Below are 19996 nucleotides of genomic sequence, written 5' to 3' on the forward strand. Positions count from 1 at the left end.
TTTTATGTTTATTCTGTTAATATGATGAATTATACTGACTGATATTTGAATATTGAGCCAGCCTTGCATTCCCAGAACAAATTCCACCTGGTCATGATCTATTCACTATTTATATATTTATGGATTCAATTTGCTAATGTTTTGTTGAAGATTTTTGCATTTAAGTTCATGATCTGTGCTTCCTTTTGTTGTAATGTCTGTATGGTTTTGGTAGCAGAGTAATGCTAGCCTCATAAAAGGAATTGGAAAGACTTATTTCTTGTTTTCTGGAAGAGATTATGCAGAATTAGAAATATTTCTCTCTTAAATGTTTGGTAGAAATGACCAAAGAAATTATCTGTGCCAGGATTTTTTTTGTTGTTGAAAGGTTTTATCTATGAATTTGATTTTTAAAATAGTAATAGGTCTATTCAGGTTATCTATTTATTCTTATGTGAGTTTTGTTAGTTTCTATCTTTCAAGAAATAGGTCAGTCTTATCTAAGTTATCCAATTATGGGCATAGAGTTGTTTGTAAGTATTCCGTTATCATCCTTTTAATGTCTATAGGGCCTGTAATGATAATCTCTTCCGTCATTCCTGATGTTGGTAATTTGTGTCTTCTTTCTTTGTAGTTGGTCGGTCTGGCTAGAGTTTGATAAATTTTGCTGATCCTATCTAGGAACAAGCCTTTGGTTGCATTGTTTTTCTCCATTCTTTTTTTTTGTTTTCAATATTACTGATTTTTACTCTGATATTTATTATTTCTTTTCTTCTGCTTGCTTTAGGTATAAATTGCTTTTCTTTCTCTTGTTTCTTAAGAAGCAAGCTTAGCTTATTGATTTTAGATTTTTTTTAATCTATAGATTTAATGCGATAAATTTCCCACTAAATATTGTTTTAGCTACATAGCACCAATTTTGATATATTTTATTTTAATTTTCATTTCTTTTAAAATATTTTCTAATTTTTCTTGAGACTTCCTCATAGGTCCATGGGTTATTTAGAAATATATTGTTTAATTTCCAAATATTTGGAGTATCTTTCTGTTATTATTTTTTAATTTCTAATTTATTTCAGTTATGTTCAGAGAACATACATACATTGTATGATTCCAATTGCTTTTGAAATTTTTAAGGTTTATTTTATGGCATAAATATGATCTATACTTGTGAATGTTCCATGCGTGCTCGAGAAAGTATATATTCTGCTATTATTAGGTGAAGGACTTTTTAAATGTTAGTTAGGTTGAGTTGCTTGGTAATGTTGTTCATGTCTCGATATCCTTGCTATTTTTCTATTTGTTTTCTCTTCAGTTCTGTCAGTTTTAGCTTCATTTATTTTGGAGTTCTATTGTTAGAGGCATACACATTTAAGACCATTACATGTCTTCTTGATGAATTGACCCTTTTATCGTTATGTAATGTCCCCCTTTATCCCTGATAATTTTTCTTGCTCTGAAGTCTACTTTTTCTGATATTACTACAGACAGTCCAGCTTTCTTTTGCCTAGTACTTGCATAATATATCCATTACCATCATTTTACTTTTAATACAACTATACTACTATATTTAAAGTGGGTATTTTGTGGACAGTAAGTATATAGTTGGATCTTGTATTTTTATCTAATCTGACAAACTCTCTCCTTTGATTAGTGTGTTTAGACAATTTACACTTGATGTAGTTATTGATATGGTTGATTTTAGATCTATAATTTTATTGTTTTTGTTTTCTCATCTGATTTTTTGTTCTTCTATTCACTATTTCTCATTCTTTTGGATTATTTGGATAATCGTCTATTTTTAGTATTCCATTTTCATTTATCTGTTGGCTTTTCACTATACATTTTTAAGTACAAATTTTCACAATCTACTTAGAGTTACTATTTTACCACTTCAATGAAAATGTAGAAGCCTTGCAACCATATGGGTCCCTTTACCCTTCCCTGATTATGTTAAAGTTGTCATATGTATTATGTGTGCATATGTGATGGTTAATTTTTACGTGTCAACTTGTCTGGCCATGGGATGTCCAGAATAAGCATTATTTCTGGGTGTGTCCATGAGAGTGTTTCTAGATGAGATTAGCATTGAATTGGTGGATTCAGTGAAGTAGATTGGCCTTCCCAGTGTGGGTGAGCATCATCCTGTTTGTTGATAGGCTGAATAAAACAAAAGCTGGAGGAAGTGGAAACATATTCCTTTTAGTTCCTTCCTGCCTGCTTGAGCTGGGCCGTCTCATCTTCTTTCCAGCACTCGGACTGAGATTTACACCATCGGCTCCCTGGTTCTCGGGCCTCTGGACTGGGACTGAATTACACCACCAGTTTCCCTGGGTCTCCAGCTTGCAGACAATAGATCGTGATTTCTCAGCCTTCATAATCGTGTGAGCCAATTCTTCATAATAAAATATATGTATGTAATTTTACTGCTTCAATTAGATATATATGTACCCTACTGGCTCTGTTTCTCTGACCAATACAGCAAACATTGAAACTGCCCCCTCTTCACAATGTTAATATTTTTGTCTCAATGTTTACACATATATCAGAGAGGAGAGAAATAATCTATTATATTTACCATAATACTTACCATTTCATTATTCTTTCTTTATTTCTAAAATTTCAAGTTTCTTTGTGGTATCAGTTCCCTTCAGGCTGCAGAATTTTAGCATTTGTTTAGAGCAGGCCTGTTGGCAAATTTTCTTAGTTTCCTTCATCTGAGAATTTCTTTATGTTACTTTTATTCCTGAGGATATTTTTGATTGATATAGATGTCTGGCTTGATAGTTCTTTTCTTTTAGCACTTTAAAAATGTTCTTCTGGCTTCGTGATTTCTGACGAAAAATCTTCAGCCTTTTGAATAACTGTCATTTGTAAATAATCTGTCATTTTTCTCTGGCTGCTCTCAAAATTATTTTTTTAAATCTTTGATTTTTAGAAGTTTTTTTGTTTGTCTGTTGTTTGTTTTGGAGACAGGGTCTCGCACTGTTACCTGGGGTAGAGTGCAGTGGTATCATCAAAGCTCACTGCAACCTCAAACTCCTGGGCTCAAGCAATCCTCCTTCTTCAGCCTCCTGAGTAGCTGGGACCATAATCACATGCCACCATGCCTGGCTAAGTTGTTTTTATGATTTTTTATAGAGGTCTCGCTAATGCCCACACTGGTCTCAAACCCCTGGGCTCAAGCGATCCTCTGGCTTCGGTCTCCCAAAGTGCTAGGATTACAGGTGTGAGCCACCCCATCCAGCCCAGCAGTTTTAGTATGATGTATCTGGGTGTGGGTTTTTTTGAGTTTCTTCTTTTTAAACGTTGCTGAGTTTTCTGTGTTTTACTGCATTTGGGAAAGTTTTAGCCATTATTTTTTCAAATATGTTTTATACATCAATCTCTTTCTCCTTGCCTTCTGACACCCTGATGACAGGAAAGTTAAGACATTTTAATATTTATTATTCCACAGGTCTCTGAGGCTCTGTTCATTTTTTTCCCAATCTTTTTTCCCGTTTGCTGTACAAATTGGACCATTTATATTCATCTGCCTTTGGGTTCACTGACTTTTTCCTCTTTCATCTCCTTTTTGCTATTGAGCCCATACAGTGGAATTTTTATTTCAGATATTGCATTTTTCAGTTCTAAAATTCTTTTTATCCCCCCTCTTTTTTTTTTTTTTTGGCTGAGAACATCTCTCCATTTCAAGATTTATTTCAAAAATGGTTACCTTTATCTCATGGAGGATGGTTATAACATCTGCTTTAAAGATTTTTTCTGATAATCTCAACATCTTTATTCTTTGAGAATTAGCCACATTCTATTCTTTAAATATAAAGTAAATTTGGATTTTATTCTGCAAATTTTGAATATGAGATTCTGGGATCCTGTTAAAATCCTCTGGATAAGGTTGACTTTTGCTTTAGCAGTTAAATGACTCAATTCAGTTTTGACCACAATTTCTGTCTTTCCATCTGTGGGTGATGTTTCATTGCCAGTTCAGATTTGAAAGCCTTTGCTATGCTGTCTGGATCTGTTCCTCAGCATGCATTACTCAGGGGTTAGTCTGGGACTTGGATTTGTGTCATTGTTCAAAGCCTAATTTGGGTAGGGAGCCCAGAGCTTGTATCTGTTCATTCAGAGAACTAGGGAGTCCTGTCTTCAGGTCTTTCCTCATCAGGATTTCCCCTACACTTTCCGTATTACATATGCACCTTTGCCTATATTTTTTCTGGCCAAAATGATGGAGTTCTCTCAGAGTTTTATATCCCCATGCTATTACACAATTTCATGCCAACACTTGGAGCAAAGTGGCAAGAGAAAAGAGAGAAAAATACTTGGATTCTCCTTACATTCTGTGCACAACAGAGGCTTCTTTTCCTAGTCCTTCTATCCAGAGAGATGGGTTTTTGGTTAGTGTTTTAGGTAACTGCACCACTGCTGCTTCCACCATAGGAATACAGTTCTGTGGGTGGGGTTAACCTGGGGGTAGAGGCAGAAGGAAAAAGAGAGAAAAAACAAAAAACAAAATGAAAACATGGACTTAGCCCCACACTCTCTGGCTCAGGTATGGTCATTTTCTCAGTTCTTAAGTTTGAGTTTTTGCTGTCTGTGCCTGCTTCACAGTTCCCCCATTAAACCAGAAGATAAAAAGAAAGAAAGAAAACCACAGAAATCTCACTATCCCTTGAAGGTCATTCTTCAAGTTTTAACTTTTCTCCCATGCACTTGTTATTATTTACTTTTTAGAATCTTCAAGCAGTTGCTTTTTATATTTTTGTCCAAGATTTTTAGGTATAATCAGTGGAAGAGATATCCTATAATAGGCTTAGCCTTGATCAGCATAAGAAGTCCTTTCCTCTGATTTTGAAGTGCTATTCATTGGACAAGTATTAATATTTTCTATGCGGGGATAACCTCTTAGAGAATTTCAGTTTTTAGAATGATTTAACTTGTATGGTGTTTGCCAGATATTTTTTGCCATTTCCACAACAGTAGATTATAGAATGCAAACTTTATGTGATCTAGAAAAACAAGAATAGAGAATTAGCATGGACCCTTCCATCAGAGGAATATATAATTTAGATGTGTGATGCAGCTAAGGAATTATAGAATTTACCATAATAGAATATTATCATTATATGAAAGTACCATAAATGTAATATGGAGGCATTGCTAAAGAAGGTCAGAGAAGAGACCAAGAAAGGCTTTGTGGACTACATAGCTTTTGAGCCCTTGAAACATGAGTAGGACTTGAACATGAAAAGATGGGGAAGAAGCGCATCTTGGACAAAGAAACAGCATGAACGTGGGTATTATGGCTAAAAAAAAAATGAGGAAGCAATAGAAAGAAGAGTGAGTTATTTAATTTCTTTAGGGAAGCATAAGTGCTGCTTGACATTCACACATAATCCTCCAAACTTACAAATATTTCCAAAATGTGACAGAGTAAAAACTTTTATATATTTATAATTTTTTATTTCTAATTTCCCTTCTCCTTTTAGTTTCTTAGGCATAGGCTTCTCTTTTCATTAGTTGATTGCATCTAAGATATTACATTGATCTTTTGATCTCTTTTCTTTCTACACATAATTAATGATACAGACTGAATTGTGTCCCCAGTCTCCCCCCACAAATTCATATGTTGAATTACAGTGTGACTATTTAGAGACAGGTCCTTTAAGGAGGTAACTAGGTTAAATGAGGTCATAAGGGTGGGGCCCCAATCCAGTAAGGACCAGTGTCCTTATAAGAGGGAGAGGTACCAGGAGCTGTTGCATGGAGAAAAGGTCATATAAGGACACAACAAGAAGGCAGCTGTCTGCAAGCAAAGGAGACAGGCCTCTGGAGAAAGCAAACCTACTGACAGCTTAGTCTTGGACTTTCAGGCTCCAGAACTGCGAGAAAATAGATTGCTGTTGCTTGAGCCACCTGGTCTGTGGTACTTTGTTATGGCAGCCCAAGTAGACTAACATATGATATAATGCTGATATTGGAGGACAAGACTATTTTCTTTACAATTTAAGCTACATGTTTTGTATCAGGTTCTAACTGATAACTACTAAAAGAATATGATTACTTTTATTTTGGGGAACAAATTGTGACATTCTAAATTCATGTTATAATGAGAATAAAGTTAATATATTATCCTGTCCCTTCTCCACCCCCCCCTTTTTTTTTTTGCATTTTGGAGGGATTTTTTTTTGCTTCAGTCACCTTGTATTTTCTCCTCCTGCTCTTGTGACGCTCTGTGTGAATTTGCCCTGCTCTCTTTTGCAGGGCATGACACTATCTTTAGAAAATTGCCCACGACTATGGTTTGTGTTTACTGAAACTTCTAAGAGAAAGAAAAAGAATAGTAATCTTATTCCTGATTACATTTCACACAAGGCAGAAAGCTATGTGGTTGGATATCATACGATGATGGCAGATACTGGATAATTTTCTGTGACTCCACCACACGATGGAAAATAAACTGGGTTCCTCACGGGGTGCTGCTCTTGTTCTTATCATAAAAGGGGTGATGTAGCAAGAATAAAGCAATAAGTATGAGCTCTTCCATAGTGCAAAAACTCTGACCTTCAGAGATTCCTGTATATTCCTGTCCCCAAGAAGCTCACAATCACTAGGCAAATATGTAATGAATTACATACATGGCACTAAATATATATGTGTTTGAAACAAAGATTGGGTCAACAATTGTGTTAGCATTTAAGTGTCCTTGGCTGTCGTGAAGATTATATGATATAAAATTATGTTTTTCACCTTTTCTTTAGACCATTATATCTTCAGTGGTCTAGATTTAAGAGAGAGAGATGCAATGTTCCAATCTTTTCTCATTCTTTGTTGTGATAGCAGGTAGAGACTAAGGAAGAAAATGAAGTGACTTGCCTAAGGTCACATGATTAATTAATGACAGAGTCTAGTGAAGAACTGGAGTTTCCTCATTTCCAACCCAGTCCTCTTGATGGTTGTGTTGTCATTGTGACATAATTAGCAACAGCAGAAAATATTTTCAAAAGTGCAATTTAACATATAGAGATTGTAATTTTCCAAAAAGAGTTAAAGAACTTGTGTTACCTTTGCAGGAGGACTTTTGTAGTTGCCATTCAGATAGCCCATTCAATCTAAATGTCTCTGGTTTAAGAATATAATTTCTTATAATAAGCTAAAAAGTAAAATATCATCATGAGAGATAAACTTTAAGAAAGTGATGTGTACATGATTAAATAGCATATAGACAAATCACAGCCTGATCAGCATCATCTTTCTTCTCCTTTTCAGGAATGCAAGAAGGTGGCCTCTGATGATAGATCCTCAAGGTCAGGCTAATAAATGGATCAAGAACATGGAAAAAACCAACAGTCTTAATGTAATTAAATTTAGTGATCCTGACTATATCAGGACTCTGGAAAATTGCATCCAGTTTGGTACTCCTGGTATGTAGCTGAAAAACAAACATACATATGGAAATGCCTGGAGAGGGCACAGTTAACCCAAAACTATGTAGATTGTTTCTATTTTAAAAGGCTATCCATGTCAGACTCATCTTAAATGGTGACTTTGTTAATTTGTTATTATTATTTATTGATAATTAATCGAGTGAGAATTTTAAAGATTATAAACTGCCCAGAAGGTTAGGAGTTTTTCTTTGTCTCAAGATTCATTTGTGATGCTTCCTCTAATTTAGCTGTTTTAATTTTTGTCTGTTGTTTGTCATTCTTTAGTTCTTATTACAACTCCATTTCTGCAATTAAAAGAGCAACTTAATATGCCAATAGTATTTTAACATTAATTGACATTAGTTCAATTATCTGTTTATTTTTCTCTCAACTTACCCTACAAACGTGGCAGAGAAGAGAGTACAGCTTTTCATGCCTGGCTATTATTGGCCATTTACGATAGAGAGATTTTTCAATAAAGCTCTTATGCAGATGTCCCATTTGTCAATACGAAAAAACAGAATCCTTGTGATTTGAGTAAATTTGGAGTTATTAGTCATGTTTTAAATTCATGTAACCCATAAAATTTTGACTATTCACATGACCAAATAAATGTAAGCACTTAATGAAACTGCAACGTAGGTAGACCCAGGACAAGTCAAGCAAATCCCACTTACTATTAGAGCTAGTACAATATAGAAGACTCACAATAAATATACAGACATCTTATTTATGCATATTAATAATGAGTTAATCCTCAGACATTAATTACAATTTTAAGTTCTGTTAGAGTAAGCATGAAATGAAAAAAAGACTAAGTCTACCTACAAAATTTTGTGTTTACATAATGGACATACAGATGTGCACACACCCACACCGTATTTTTCATTTAAAACATGTTCTTAGCATATAGTACGGTGATAATAGGAGTTACATAAAAGGGAGAAACATGATCTCTATCAAGTATTTTGCTTCTTTAATATCAGGATTATATATGCAGTGATATATATATATATATATATATATTACAGTGATATATATATAGAAATAGAAAGTGAATATCCATCACTAACCCTTATTGGGACCAGTGTAGTTACTTGATGGGCAGAGGCACTGCCTCTGGATTCAGAGTACCTGCCTCTGTTACTCACTGGTTCACTGACCTTCCTGAGACTCAGTTTCTCCATCTGTACTTTAACCATATAGTGTGAGAAAGAAATGAGTTACTGTACTTTGAATACTTACAGCAATGTCTGATAAATGATCAATTTATGTTAATTTTTGTTGAGCATTTACTATATGGTTTATGTGTATCATCTTTTAGTAAAATATAACAAGAAAAGCACAGATGATGTATGATAAGAATTCAAAGGAATTTGGGAAGATTTATGGAAGGAATTGGTGCCCTAAATACTTTAAGTAATTATAATTAATTTAATTTAAGTATTCAAATAATTTCTCCTTGACACAGTAAAAGACAATTAAATGATGATTGAGCACCTATCATGTGCTTGACATTCTAGAGATGTCTATAATCTTAGCCACATATCTTGATGTTAGAATTCTGTAATTTTAGAGGACTTAAGGGCCACAGACGTTATCTGTCTAGTGTTTTTCAAATTATGGGTCACATTGTGAGAGAGAAACTCAATTTAGTAGGTCACAACTAACATTTTATTAATTAAATGCAATACAAAAGAATAGAGCATATTAGGCTTCACAGCATAATCTAAGGGTAAGTATTTCATGAAATTTTTCAAGCTTTGTATGTCTACAAGGTCAAGATTTAAAATCTATTTCTTACTTTGAGATGTGGCCATAAAAATTTGAAATCCAGTAGTAATTCCAACCACTTCATTTTATCGAGAAGGTCAATGAGGTATTAGAGGACATTAATTAAATGGCTTACCAAGGTTGTATGGCCAGTTAAGGGGAATGCTAGAACTAGTTCCCAAGTCGTCTGCTTTCGTCCAGTACTTACTATATCACACAAGCAAGACCTTCTTTCAGGTGATTTAACCTACTTTTTGGAATAAAATGCTTTTTAAATGGCTAATGATTATTTACAGTGCCTTCTAACATTAGTCATTGGAGAGAAGTGAGAAGTTTTAATCTCTTAATAGAAAGAGAGACAGATGGCAGATTTTATAGCTATTTTTATATTTAACCATCAAGTAAAAGAATCAGTTACTGTTACAGTTTTAAAACATATGTGGTTAAAGACTCTTCCATTTAAGAAGTTATCTTTAGATATTGGCCCGTTCAGGACCAGTAGCTTTTGATCTATTGTCCCTCACAGGCAGCTTGGGTCGAGAAGGCAGAGGCTTTTGCCTGCGTTACCTACCTGCCTCTGCTTCAACCAGAGTGGATCTCCTTTTTCTTTTCTATATTGAATTTTAAGATAAGATCCTCTTTGAAAAGGTGCTTTAAAAAAGTTTAAAAGCCAATGTTTTAGAAAATAAAGGTACATCTGTATTAGCTATACCAATTGAAAAGGTTGCATAGGATATTAATTATACAAATATTGCTGACAAAGAAATTGATTTATATAGAAGATATTTTAATGACTTGCCATTGAATATATTTAAAAAAAACCTTTGTATCAACAGCAAAATCTATCATATCTGAGCCTTCCTTACTTTTCTTATCTCCCCGCACTTTACTTTCCTCCTTGTAAACAACAAATCAGGGATAACAAGCTACTTCTGGTTTAATATTTCTTTCATTCACTAGTTTGTCTATTCATTCACCTAATAAACATTTATTGTGTAACTACCTTATACGATGGCCTTGTGGTAGGCACTGAAAACACAGCATGAACAAGAGAACAAGAGAGACTTGGTCTCTGCTTTCATGGAGTTCATTGGTTTAAAGGGGAGACGGAGATTACAGGTGAAATGAGGATTAGAAAATGAGAGTGCAGGGCACCTGGGAGCAGGCAGTGCTTATACAACACAACGTTGTTTCAGTCTCTTAGCTTAGGTCCACTCTTCCATCTGGTGAATCCCTTTAAATTTCATCTTTTAAGATACAGTTCAAATACTTCTTTTTCTGTGATATCTTGATTCCTCCAATGAAGTGCCAGCACTGAAACTTGAATGAATTTCTTCTATTGCCCTTATTTTATGTATATAACTGTTTGTTTCTCATCTACAAGCTGCTTAAGGGCACTTGATAGGTGCTCAGTAATTGTTGAATCTACTTTGAATACAGTACGCTGCAGTGTGGAACATAATGTGCGGAAGATTTTTTTCCTATTAATTTGAAGTCTCACATAAGATAATGTAGATAATTTATAACTTAAATACTGATATTATATAAGGTCTTAAGTGCAAATGAAATTTGAAAGGAACATTTGATCCTCTTTATATTTCCGTTGCTAAGGATAACTGTTCATTTTGAGTGAGATGATGATCTGCCTTTCTCAAAGACATTAGCAGCTGTGTGCTTGGATTCCCAGTCTTGGTTTCCCACAAGCTTTTTGCAAATACTATAATGTGCTGGCACTTGGAAATGAGGAATGAAGTTTTACATAAACCAGCAAGCATATTGTTAAACTTGATGATAGAAATATGAAGAGAAGTCTGTCTCCTGAATTTGGTCCTGTAATTTTAACATGAGGCATATTTTCAGATAATAAAAAGTTAAATAAGGAGTCAAAATAAAATAGTTAAATTAAGGATAGCATTCTGGGTAATTCATGTACCTACCTGCAAGTTTTTATTCTTTTTTTCTGTCTTTTAAAGTTTAAAATGCTTTTAACTTCCCGGTGAGGCTTATAGTAGTCAATACTGAGAATATTTTTTTTTAAATCAAGGTGCTACAAAAATCTTTCCTGACAGGCTCAAGACTTAATTCTACCAGTGAGGCAATAAATTTTCACTCTTGGGGAAAAGAATCAAGCTTGTAATGTTTAAGGTTCATAGTATATACTTTAGTTTCTAAAAAAGATACTTATATATTAACATAGACACTCTTAATTACATTTCAAACTAGGAAAAATTAGAGTGATTAGGGGATGAAATTTTATAATAAAATATTTTTAGCCAACGTTAAATATCAGATTTTATGCAAAAAATTAAAATTGATAAATGTTGAGGCAATTAAGCAAAACTTAAATGTTATAATATTTCTTAAACAGAATTGCAGTTCATAACTGTCTAGCAAATTAGATTTTAAAAATATGATCATGTAAAAATGAAAATGAGAAATTGATATCTAATATCGCTATTATTGTTTAACATTATTAGGAATGTTTTTTCCAATGAAACAAAACAAGAAACCATGAGGGTGCTATAACATTTGGAAAGAGGAAGCAAAATTATCGTATTAGTAGACAATATACCTCATCTAGACAAATAGTACCTTCTGAAAGGTATTAGAATAAAAGAATTCAGTAGAGTAGCTATATTCCAAAAAGAATATTAAATTAATAACAAATGAGAATCAAAATAAAGTGGGAAGTGATTCTAGACAACCAGTGAATAGAAAACAAAACAAAATAAAAAAACTTAGAGTGACTTTAACAATAAAAAGTGAGGAAAATGACAAAACTTTGCTGAAAAACAAGAGAAGACTTGCTTAGGACATTTCTTTTTGTCTGATAGAAAAACTATATTTTGTAATGATGTCAACTCTTTCAGAAATAAGTGTTTACAAAATAATACTAAAGCAAACCTAGGAGAAAAGAAAGTAAAGAGCCAATGAAAATTCAGAAGAGTAAGTTTGGAATTAACTGGACTAAGAGCTGGAACAAACCTTAATATATTGATACGAGGTCTGTCCAGAAAGTTTCTAGCCATTGTTAATATAATGAGAACAGTTTGCATGACATCACTGTAACCTGGCAGCCAAGGAGAGTGGACTGGAATGTGCATGTGTGAACATTGATGACTTCACTGTACTAGTCAGCGCGGCACTAGATGCCGTTGAGTGAGCATGGGTACTGTGTGTCCATTGCATTCTAAGTGACTGAACGAGTAGAGGAGCAAATCTGCATCAAATCTTGCCAAAAAGCACGTAGAACACCTTGCCCCAAATACAAATTTTAACAATTTTTTTTTTTTTTTTTTTTTTGAGACAGAGTCTTGCTCTGTCACCCGGGCTAGAGTGCCATGGCATCAGCCTAGCTCACACCCACCTCAAACTCCTGGGCGCAAGCAATCCTTCTGCCTCAGCCTCCCAAGTAGCTGGGACTACAGGCATGTGCTACCATGCCCGGCTAATTTTTTTTTCTATATATATTTTTAGCTGTCCAGATCATTTCTTTCTGTTTTTAGTAGAGACGGGATCTCGCTCTTGCTCAGACTGATCTCAAACTCCTGACCTAGAGCGATCCTCCCGCCTCAGACTCCCAGAGTGCTAGGATTACAGGTGTGAGCCACCGTGCCCAGCCTTTAACAATATTTTTAACCTATCAAATTGTAGGTCACAGATATATTATTCATTGCTGATAGTATCACATGGTGCTTAAGAGGACACTATAAGGAGCCAGACTGCCTCAGTTAAGTCCCTGCTTTGTTATTTACTAGTTGATGTAACTGAAAAATTTACTTCAATTACCTGTTCTGATTCATCTGCAAAACTGAGGTAAAAATAGCCCGTATTTTTAAAGTTGTGAGGGTGATGAGAAAACACAATGTCAGCATGGTGTCCAGCATTTGTGAGTAAAGGGGTACTTTGTAAAAATAGGTTTAAAAAGCAGCACAATTCACAATTTCAAAGATGTGGAAACAACCAAAGTGCCCATCAATACATGAGTGGATTAATAAAATGTGGTATATGTATATCACGGAGTACTACTCAGCTATAAGAAACAATGGTGATATAGCACCTCTTGTATTTTCTTGGATAGAGCTGGAACCCATTCTACTAAGTGAAGTATCCCAAGAATGGAAAAATAAGCACCACATGTACTCACCATCAAATTGGTTTCACTGATCATCACCTAAGAACACATTTGGGAATAACATTAATCAGGTGTCAGGCAGATGTTGGAGGGGCAGGGATGGGTGTACGCATACATAATGAGTGCGATGCGCACTGTCTAGGGGATGGACACGCTTGGAGCTCTGATTCGGGGGTGGGGGGCAAGGGCAATATACCTAACCTAAACTTTTATACACCCATAATATGCTGAAATAAAAAAAATTGTAACCTAAGAATAAAAAAAAAATAGGTTTAAAAACAAACAACAAAAATGAGTGCTGGTTGCAACATTGAAATATCTATAGCTTTTCAGGCAAGTCATGTGACAATAAAAATAGCTTTTAAAATGCTCATAACTGTTGTCCATTAATTCCACTTCTAAGACTCCAGCCTGATTAATCAGAGATGAATACAAAGGAATTTTCAAAAAGATGTTCATTATTGTAGCATTATTAATAACTGAAAAAATGGAAGCAACCTAAACAATAGAAGATTAATGTATTTAATACTTTATGATGCACTCATATTATTTAACCATGAAAAATAATCATTTTATGCAAGCAGAAAATGAAAATTTGTTTAAAAATCATCTGACATACTTACTTTGGCTAAGATCTCAGCAGTGGAAGAAATCAACAAGAAGACAATTAAAAATTCATTTAGCCAGGACTAACCTGTGGGAAGGAGCAGACTATGTCTGCATTTTCACTGCAATAGAGATCCAAATACCTGTCCTCCCAGTGCCCTGAGCCCCTTCCTTCCCATCCAGATGGCACACACTGTCCATTCAGGGACTCCTACAAAATGCCATGATCCAAGTTTGGCTAAGACAGCACCCTGAACACCAAAATGTAAGACTTACACGCAGCAAAGATATCAATAACCTCAACCATGTCACTGATCTTTGACCGAGGGATTTCCCCTTCTAGAATGCTATCAGAAGAAAATATACTGAAATGCAAAGTTTTGTACAGTGCTATTTATAATGTTAAGAACAGGAAACAATACAAATATCTAATAATAGAACATTGGTTAAAAAAAGGAGAGAACAATATGATAGACTATTATGCAGTAATTAAAAGCATATTTATTAGAGCTTTTAATAACATGGGGAAATATTTATAAGTCAAGCAAAATAATTACAATGCAAAATTCAATGTATTGTTTAGTCTTAACTGTATGTGTAAAAAGATTAATAATAGTGAAGTAAAAAATAATTTATTTAACAATTATCATACCATATATAGTGTTGTGTCATTTTTCTACCAGTCTGTATATGGTATGAGTCAGTTATGTAAAATGTTGAGGGAGAGGAAGAGCTGAAGAAAATCCAATTAGGGTTAGTTTTCCAATTTCCTCTTTATGTTTTCCTATATTTCCAGATGTTCTATAATAAGTATGTTATTTTTTATAATTAAAAAGAAAGTAATTATTTATAATAACTATAACTAGAAATTCTTTTTCTCTGGTGTCTCAGATGGATAGACTTCACTGCCATCATGCTTGGACACTAGTGAATCCCAGGCCAGGTAGGGGGCAGCCAGCAGGACTATGGGTCAGTGGTATAGAAGCAGGATGACCAGGTAGACCTACCAGTTACACCCTTCCCACAGAATGCAACTATTTTTACAGCATCATTTCCCTATACGTAGAAGCCAAAAATAATAACTAGGAACACAAGCCATCTAGAAGGTTGAAAGAACTCCGAGAGTTGAATGTTTACAGTCAGTATTAAAAATAACATGGAATCTTTTTGTGATTTTACTCCAGTGTTGCTAGAAAATGTTGGAGAAGAACTAGATCCTATTTTGGAACCTCTTCTACTAAAACAGACCTTTAAGCAGGGTGGAAGTACATGTATCCGTCTTGGTGACGCTACAATTGAATATGCGCCTGACTTCCGCTTCTATATTACCACCAAGCTAAGAAATCCTCATTATCTTCCTGAAACATCAGTGAAGGTCAGTATCTAAAATGAATGTTTCTTTATCGTATTTTACAGTAAGTGACTGTATTTTGCTCCTGAGCCTTAAGAAGAAGTCGTCCTAAGAAAAATGGATTTTGTCCTTTTTTGTATTTCTTGAAATTGCTATAATAATTTCCAGCTGTTGCTTTTGTGTGTGCATGTAAGTCATAAAGGAGCTTTCAGTATGCTGTGAAAAAAGACTATCAGAATCTAATTTCTACAACTGATATGATTCTTAGATTTTCATTGTTAAAAATAGATGACATATTCATATTCTTTCTTTGTAATAAATGATAATATGCTAATTATTGAAATTGAAATTCAGAAACAGAACTCCATTCTTCTTTCCAAGGCTAAGGTTGCTGCTATCTGATTTTATATAATTACTTAAAATAACTGTTTTCATTCACTGTTCTTTTTTTTTTTTTTTAATTTTACAAAATCAAAGAGTCTAACAGTATATCTTGTTAGATACAGTATGTCCTCATAATGTATACATTATTTCTTGTACAATGATATGAAATAATATGGGAAATATTCATGATAAATTATTAAGTGAACAGTGCAAGTTAAAAACAATAGTTTCATATTTTTTCCCCACCCCCCCTTTCCCGAGTCAGCACCTTCAAGTGTTACCACTCCCCAAACGGTGCGCAATGCACTCATTGTGTAGGCATACCCCCATCCCCTCCCCCACCCCCCACCTCAGTCTGATGTCCAATTGGTGTCGTTTCCAGATTTGTATTTAGGTGATGATCAAGGAAACCAATTTTCTGGTGAGTACATGTGATGCTTGTTTTTCCATTCTTGGGATACTTCACTTAATAGAATGGGTTCCAACTCTCTCCAGGAGAACCATAGAGATGTTGTATCTTCATCATTCCTTATAGCTGAGTAGTATTCCATGGTATACATATACCACAGTTTACTAATCCAATCATGTATTGATGGGCATTTGGGTTGTTTCCACATCTTTGCTATTGTGAATTGTGCTGCTATAAACATTTGGGTACACGTGCCTTTGTTACAGAATGACCTTTTTTCCTTTGGGTATATGCCCAGTAATGGGATTGCTGGGTCAAATGGCAGGTCTACTTGAATCTGTTTAAGATACCTCCATAATGCTTTCCACAGAGGTTGCACTAGTTTGCAGTCCCACCAGCAGTGTATGAGTGTTCCTGTCTCTCCACATCCACGCCAACATGTGTTGTTTTGGGTTTTTTTGATAAAGGCCATTCTCACTGGGGTTAAGTGATATCTCATTGTGGTTTTGATTTGCATTTCCCTGATGATTAGAGATGTTGAACACTTTTTCATATGTTTGTTAGCCATTTTTATATCTTCTTTTGAAAAATTTCTATTCATGTCCTTTGCCCACTTTTTGATAGGGTTGCTTGATTTTTTCTTGCTGATTTTCCTGAGTTCTAAATAGATTCTTGTTATCAGTCCTTTATCTGATGTGTAGTATGCAAAAATTTTTTCCCATTCTGTAGGTGGTCTGTTTATTCTCTGGACTGTTTCTTTGGCTGTGCAGAAGCTTTTTAATTTAATCATGTCCCATTCATTTATTTTTGTTGCTGCTGTGATTGCCTTGGGGGTCTTCTTCATAAATTCTTTGCCTAGGCCAATGTCTGTAAGAGTCTTTCCTACATTTTCTTCTAGAATTCTGATTGTATCACGCCTAAGGTTTAAGTCTGTTATCCACCGTGATTTGATTTTTGTGAGAGGTGAAAGCTGTGGGTCCTGTTTCAGTCTTCTACAAGTGGCTAACCAATTCTCCCAGCACCATTTGTTGAATAGGGATTCTTGTCCCCAGGGTATATTCTTTCCCGCTTTGTCAAAAATTAGGTGACTATATGAGGATGGTTCTATATTTGGATTTTCTGTTGTGTTCCACTGGTCTGTGTCCCTGCACTTGTGCCAATACCAGGCTGTTTTAAGAACCACAGCCTTGTAGTATAGTTTGAGGTCTGGCAAATTAATACCTCCCATTTTGTTTTTGTTGCTTAAAATTGCTTTTGCTATACGGGGTCTTCTTTGATTCCATACAAAGTGTATAATTATTTTCTCTATGTCTGTAAAGAATGATGTTGGTAATTTAATAGGGATTGCATTGAATCTGTAGATCACTTTGGGTAGTATAGACATTTTAACAATGTTGATTCTTCCGATCCACGAGCATGGTATATTTTTCCATCTATTTGCCAGTTCTGCTATTTCTTTTCTCAGTGTTTCATAGTTTTCCTTATAGAGGTCCTTTACCTCTTTAGTTAGATATATACCTAGATATTTTATTTTCTTTGTTGCTATTTTGAAGGGTATTGAGTCTTTAATTTGGTTTTCCGATTGACTGTTATTGGCATATATAAATGCCTCTGATTTGTGTATATTAATTTTGTAGCCTGAGACTTTGCTGTATTCGTTAATCAATTCCAGGAGTCTCTTGGTTGAATCCTGGGGGTTTTCCAGATATAACATCATATCATCAGCAAAAAGTGAGAGTTTGATCTCTTCCTTCCCTATTTGGACTCCCTTGATTCTGCTCTCTTGCCTGATAGCTCTCGCAAGGACTTCCAATACTATGTTGAAAAGTAATGGAGACAATGGGCAGCCCTGTCTGGTTCCAGTTCTAAGTGGGAGTGCTTTCAGTTTTTCCCCATTCAGTATGATGTTGGCTGTGGGTTTGTCATATATGGCTTGTATCATTTTTAGGTAGGTTCCATCAATGCCTATTTTGTTAAGCGTTTTTATCATAAAAGGGTGTTGAATTTTGTCAAATGCTTTTTCTGCATCTAATGAGAGTATCATATGGTTTTTGTTTTTGCTTCTATTTATGTGGTGAATTACATTTATAGATTTACGTATGTTGAACCACCCCTGCATCTCGGGGATGAAGCCCACTTGGTCGTGGTGGATTACTTTTTTGATAAGTACTTGGATTCGATTTGCTAGTATTTTATTGAAAATTTTTGCATCTATATTCATGAGGGAAATTGGTCTGTAGTTCTCTATTTTTGTTGTGTCCTTTCCAGGTTTTGGTATTAATGTTATATTGGCTTGGTAGAACGTGTTAGGGAGAACTCCATCCTTCTCAATATTGGAGAATAGTTTATGTAGGATGGGCACCAGTTCTTCTTTGTATGTATGGTAAAATTCAGGTGTGAACCCATCTGGACCAGGGCTTTTCTTTTTGGGAAGGTTTTTTATTGCTGTTTCGATTTCAGTTCTTGATATTGGTCTGTTCAGGTACTCTATTTCTTCCTGGTTGAGCCTGGGAAGACTATGTGTTTCTAAAAATTTGTCCATTTCCTCCACGTTCTCCAGTTTGTGTGCATAAAGATTTTTGTAGAATTCATAGATGATATCTTGTATCTCTGTAGCATCGGTTGTGATTTCTCCTTTCATGTTCCTAATGGAGGTTATTAGAGATTTTACTTTTGTGCTCTTGGTTAGTCTAGCCAGAGGTGTGTCTATTTTGTTTATCTTTTCAAAGAACCAACTTTTTGTTTTATTAATTTCCCTTATAGTTTCTTTGTTGTCCTTTTCATTTAGTTCTGATTTGATCTTAGTAATTTCTCGCCTTCTGCTGGGTTTGGGATCGTTCTGTTCTTCTTTCTCCAGTTCTTTGAGTCTATTCGTTAGGTTGTCTATTTGCATGTTTTCTGTCTTTTTGATATAGGCATTTATGGATATGAATTTTCCTCTCAGGACTGCTTTAGCTGCATCCCATAGATTTTGATAAGTTGTATCTCCATTGTCATTTAATTCAAAGAAATTTTTGATTTCCATCTTGATTTCTTCTTTTATAGAATAATTATTCAGGAGAAGGTTATTTAGCTTCCATGACTTTGAGTAAGAGTGAGGGTTTCTGTTTGTGATCATTGTTACTTTTATTCCGCTGTGATCTGAGAAGATGCATGGTATAATTTCTATTTTTTTGAATTTTTGAAGACATGATTTATGTCCTAGGACATGGTCAATCTTAGAGAATGTCCCGTGAGCTGATGAGAAGAATGTATATTCTGTGGACTTTGGGTAGAATGTCCTATAGATGTCAGCCATGCCCATTTGTTCTAGCATTCTATTGAGGTCCATTATGTCTTTGTTTATTTTCTGTTTAGAGGATCTGTCCTGTACTGTCAGTGGGGTGTTAAAGTCTCCAGCTATTACAGTATTGTTATCTATCATTTGGTTGAGATCTAGTAGGGTTTGCTTTATGAATCTAGGTGCACCTAGGTTGGGTGCATATATATTGAGTATAGTCATGGCTTCTTGATGAATTGTGCCTTTAATCAGTATGTAGTAGCCATCTTTGTCTTTTATTAATTTTGTTGGTTTGAAAGCTAAGTTATTGGAAATTAAGATTGCCACACCAGCTTTCTTTTGGTTACCATTTGCTTGAAATATCGATTTCCATCCTTTTATTTTCAGTCTAAATGCATCTTTGCAGGTTAGGTGAGTTTCTTGAAGACAGCAGATACTTGGATTGTATTTTTTTATCCATTGGGCCAGTCTATGTCTCTTGAGCGGGGAGTTCAGGCCATTCACATTTATTGAGAAAACTGATAGGTGAGACAGTTTTTTGTTCAGCTTGTTGGGTAGAACTTCATTGTGATGTTTTCTCTCCTGGGCCATTGTGGTATCTGGAATTTCATCTTTAGCTCTTGAGTAGTTTTACATTCGTGGATCTTTCTTG

The 19996-nt window shown here is 34.8% G+C and overlaps 1 protein-coding gene across 1 annotated transcript in view; it reads left to right on the forward strand.

Annotated features, from left to right (window-relative positions):
• The window catches only part of DNAH7 (dynein axonemal heavy chain 7), a 238249-nt gene that overhangs the window by 155536 nt on the left and 62717 nt on the right, over nt 1–19996 (forward strand). Inside the window, exons 47-48 of the mRNA XM_069469091.1 lie at nt 7249–7403; nt 15105–15295. Coding sequence (XP_069325192.1) covers nt 7249–7403; nt 15105–15295 — 346 coding nt within the window. The remainder of the gene's footprint in view (nt 1–7248; nt 7404–15104; nt 15296–19996) is intronic.

The sequence above is a fragment of the Eulemur rufifrons genome, chromosome 1 (genome assembly GCF_041146395.1).
Source record: "Eulemur rufifrons isolate Redbay chromosome 1, OSU_ERuf_1, whole genome shotgun sequence".
NCBI classification, from domain to species: Eukaryota; Metazoa; Chordata; class Mammalia; order Primates; family Lemuridae; genus Eulemur; species Eulemur rufifrons.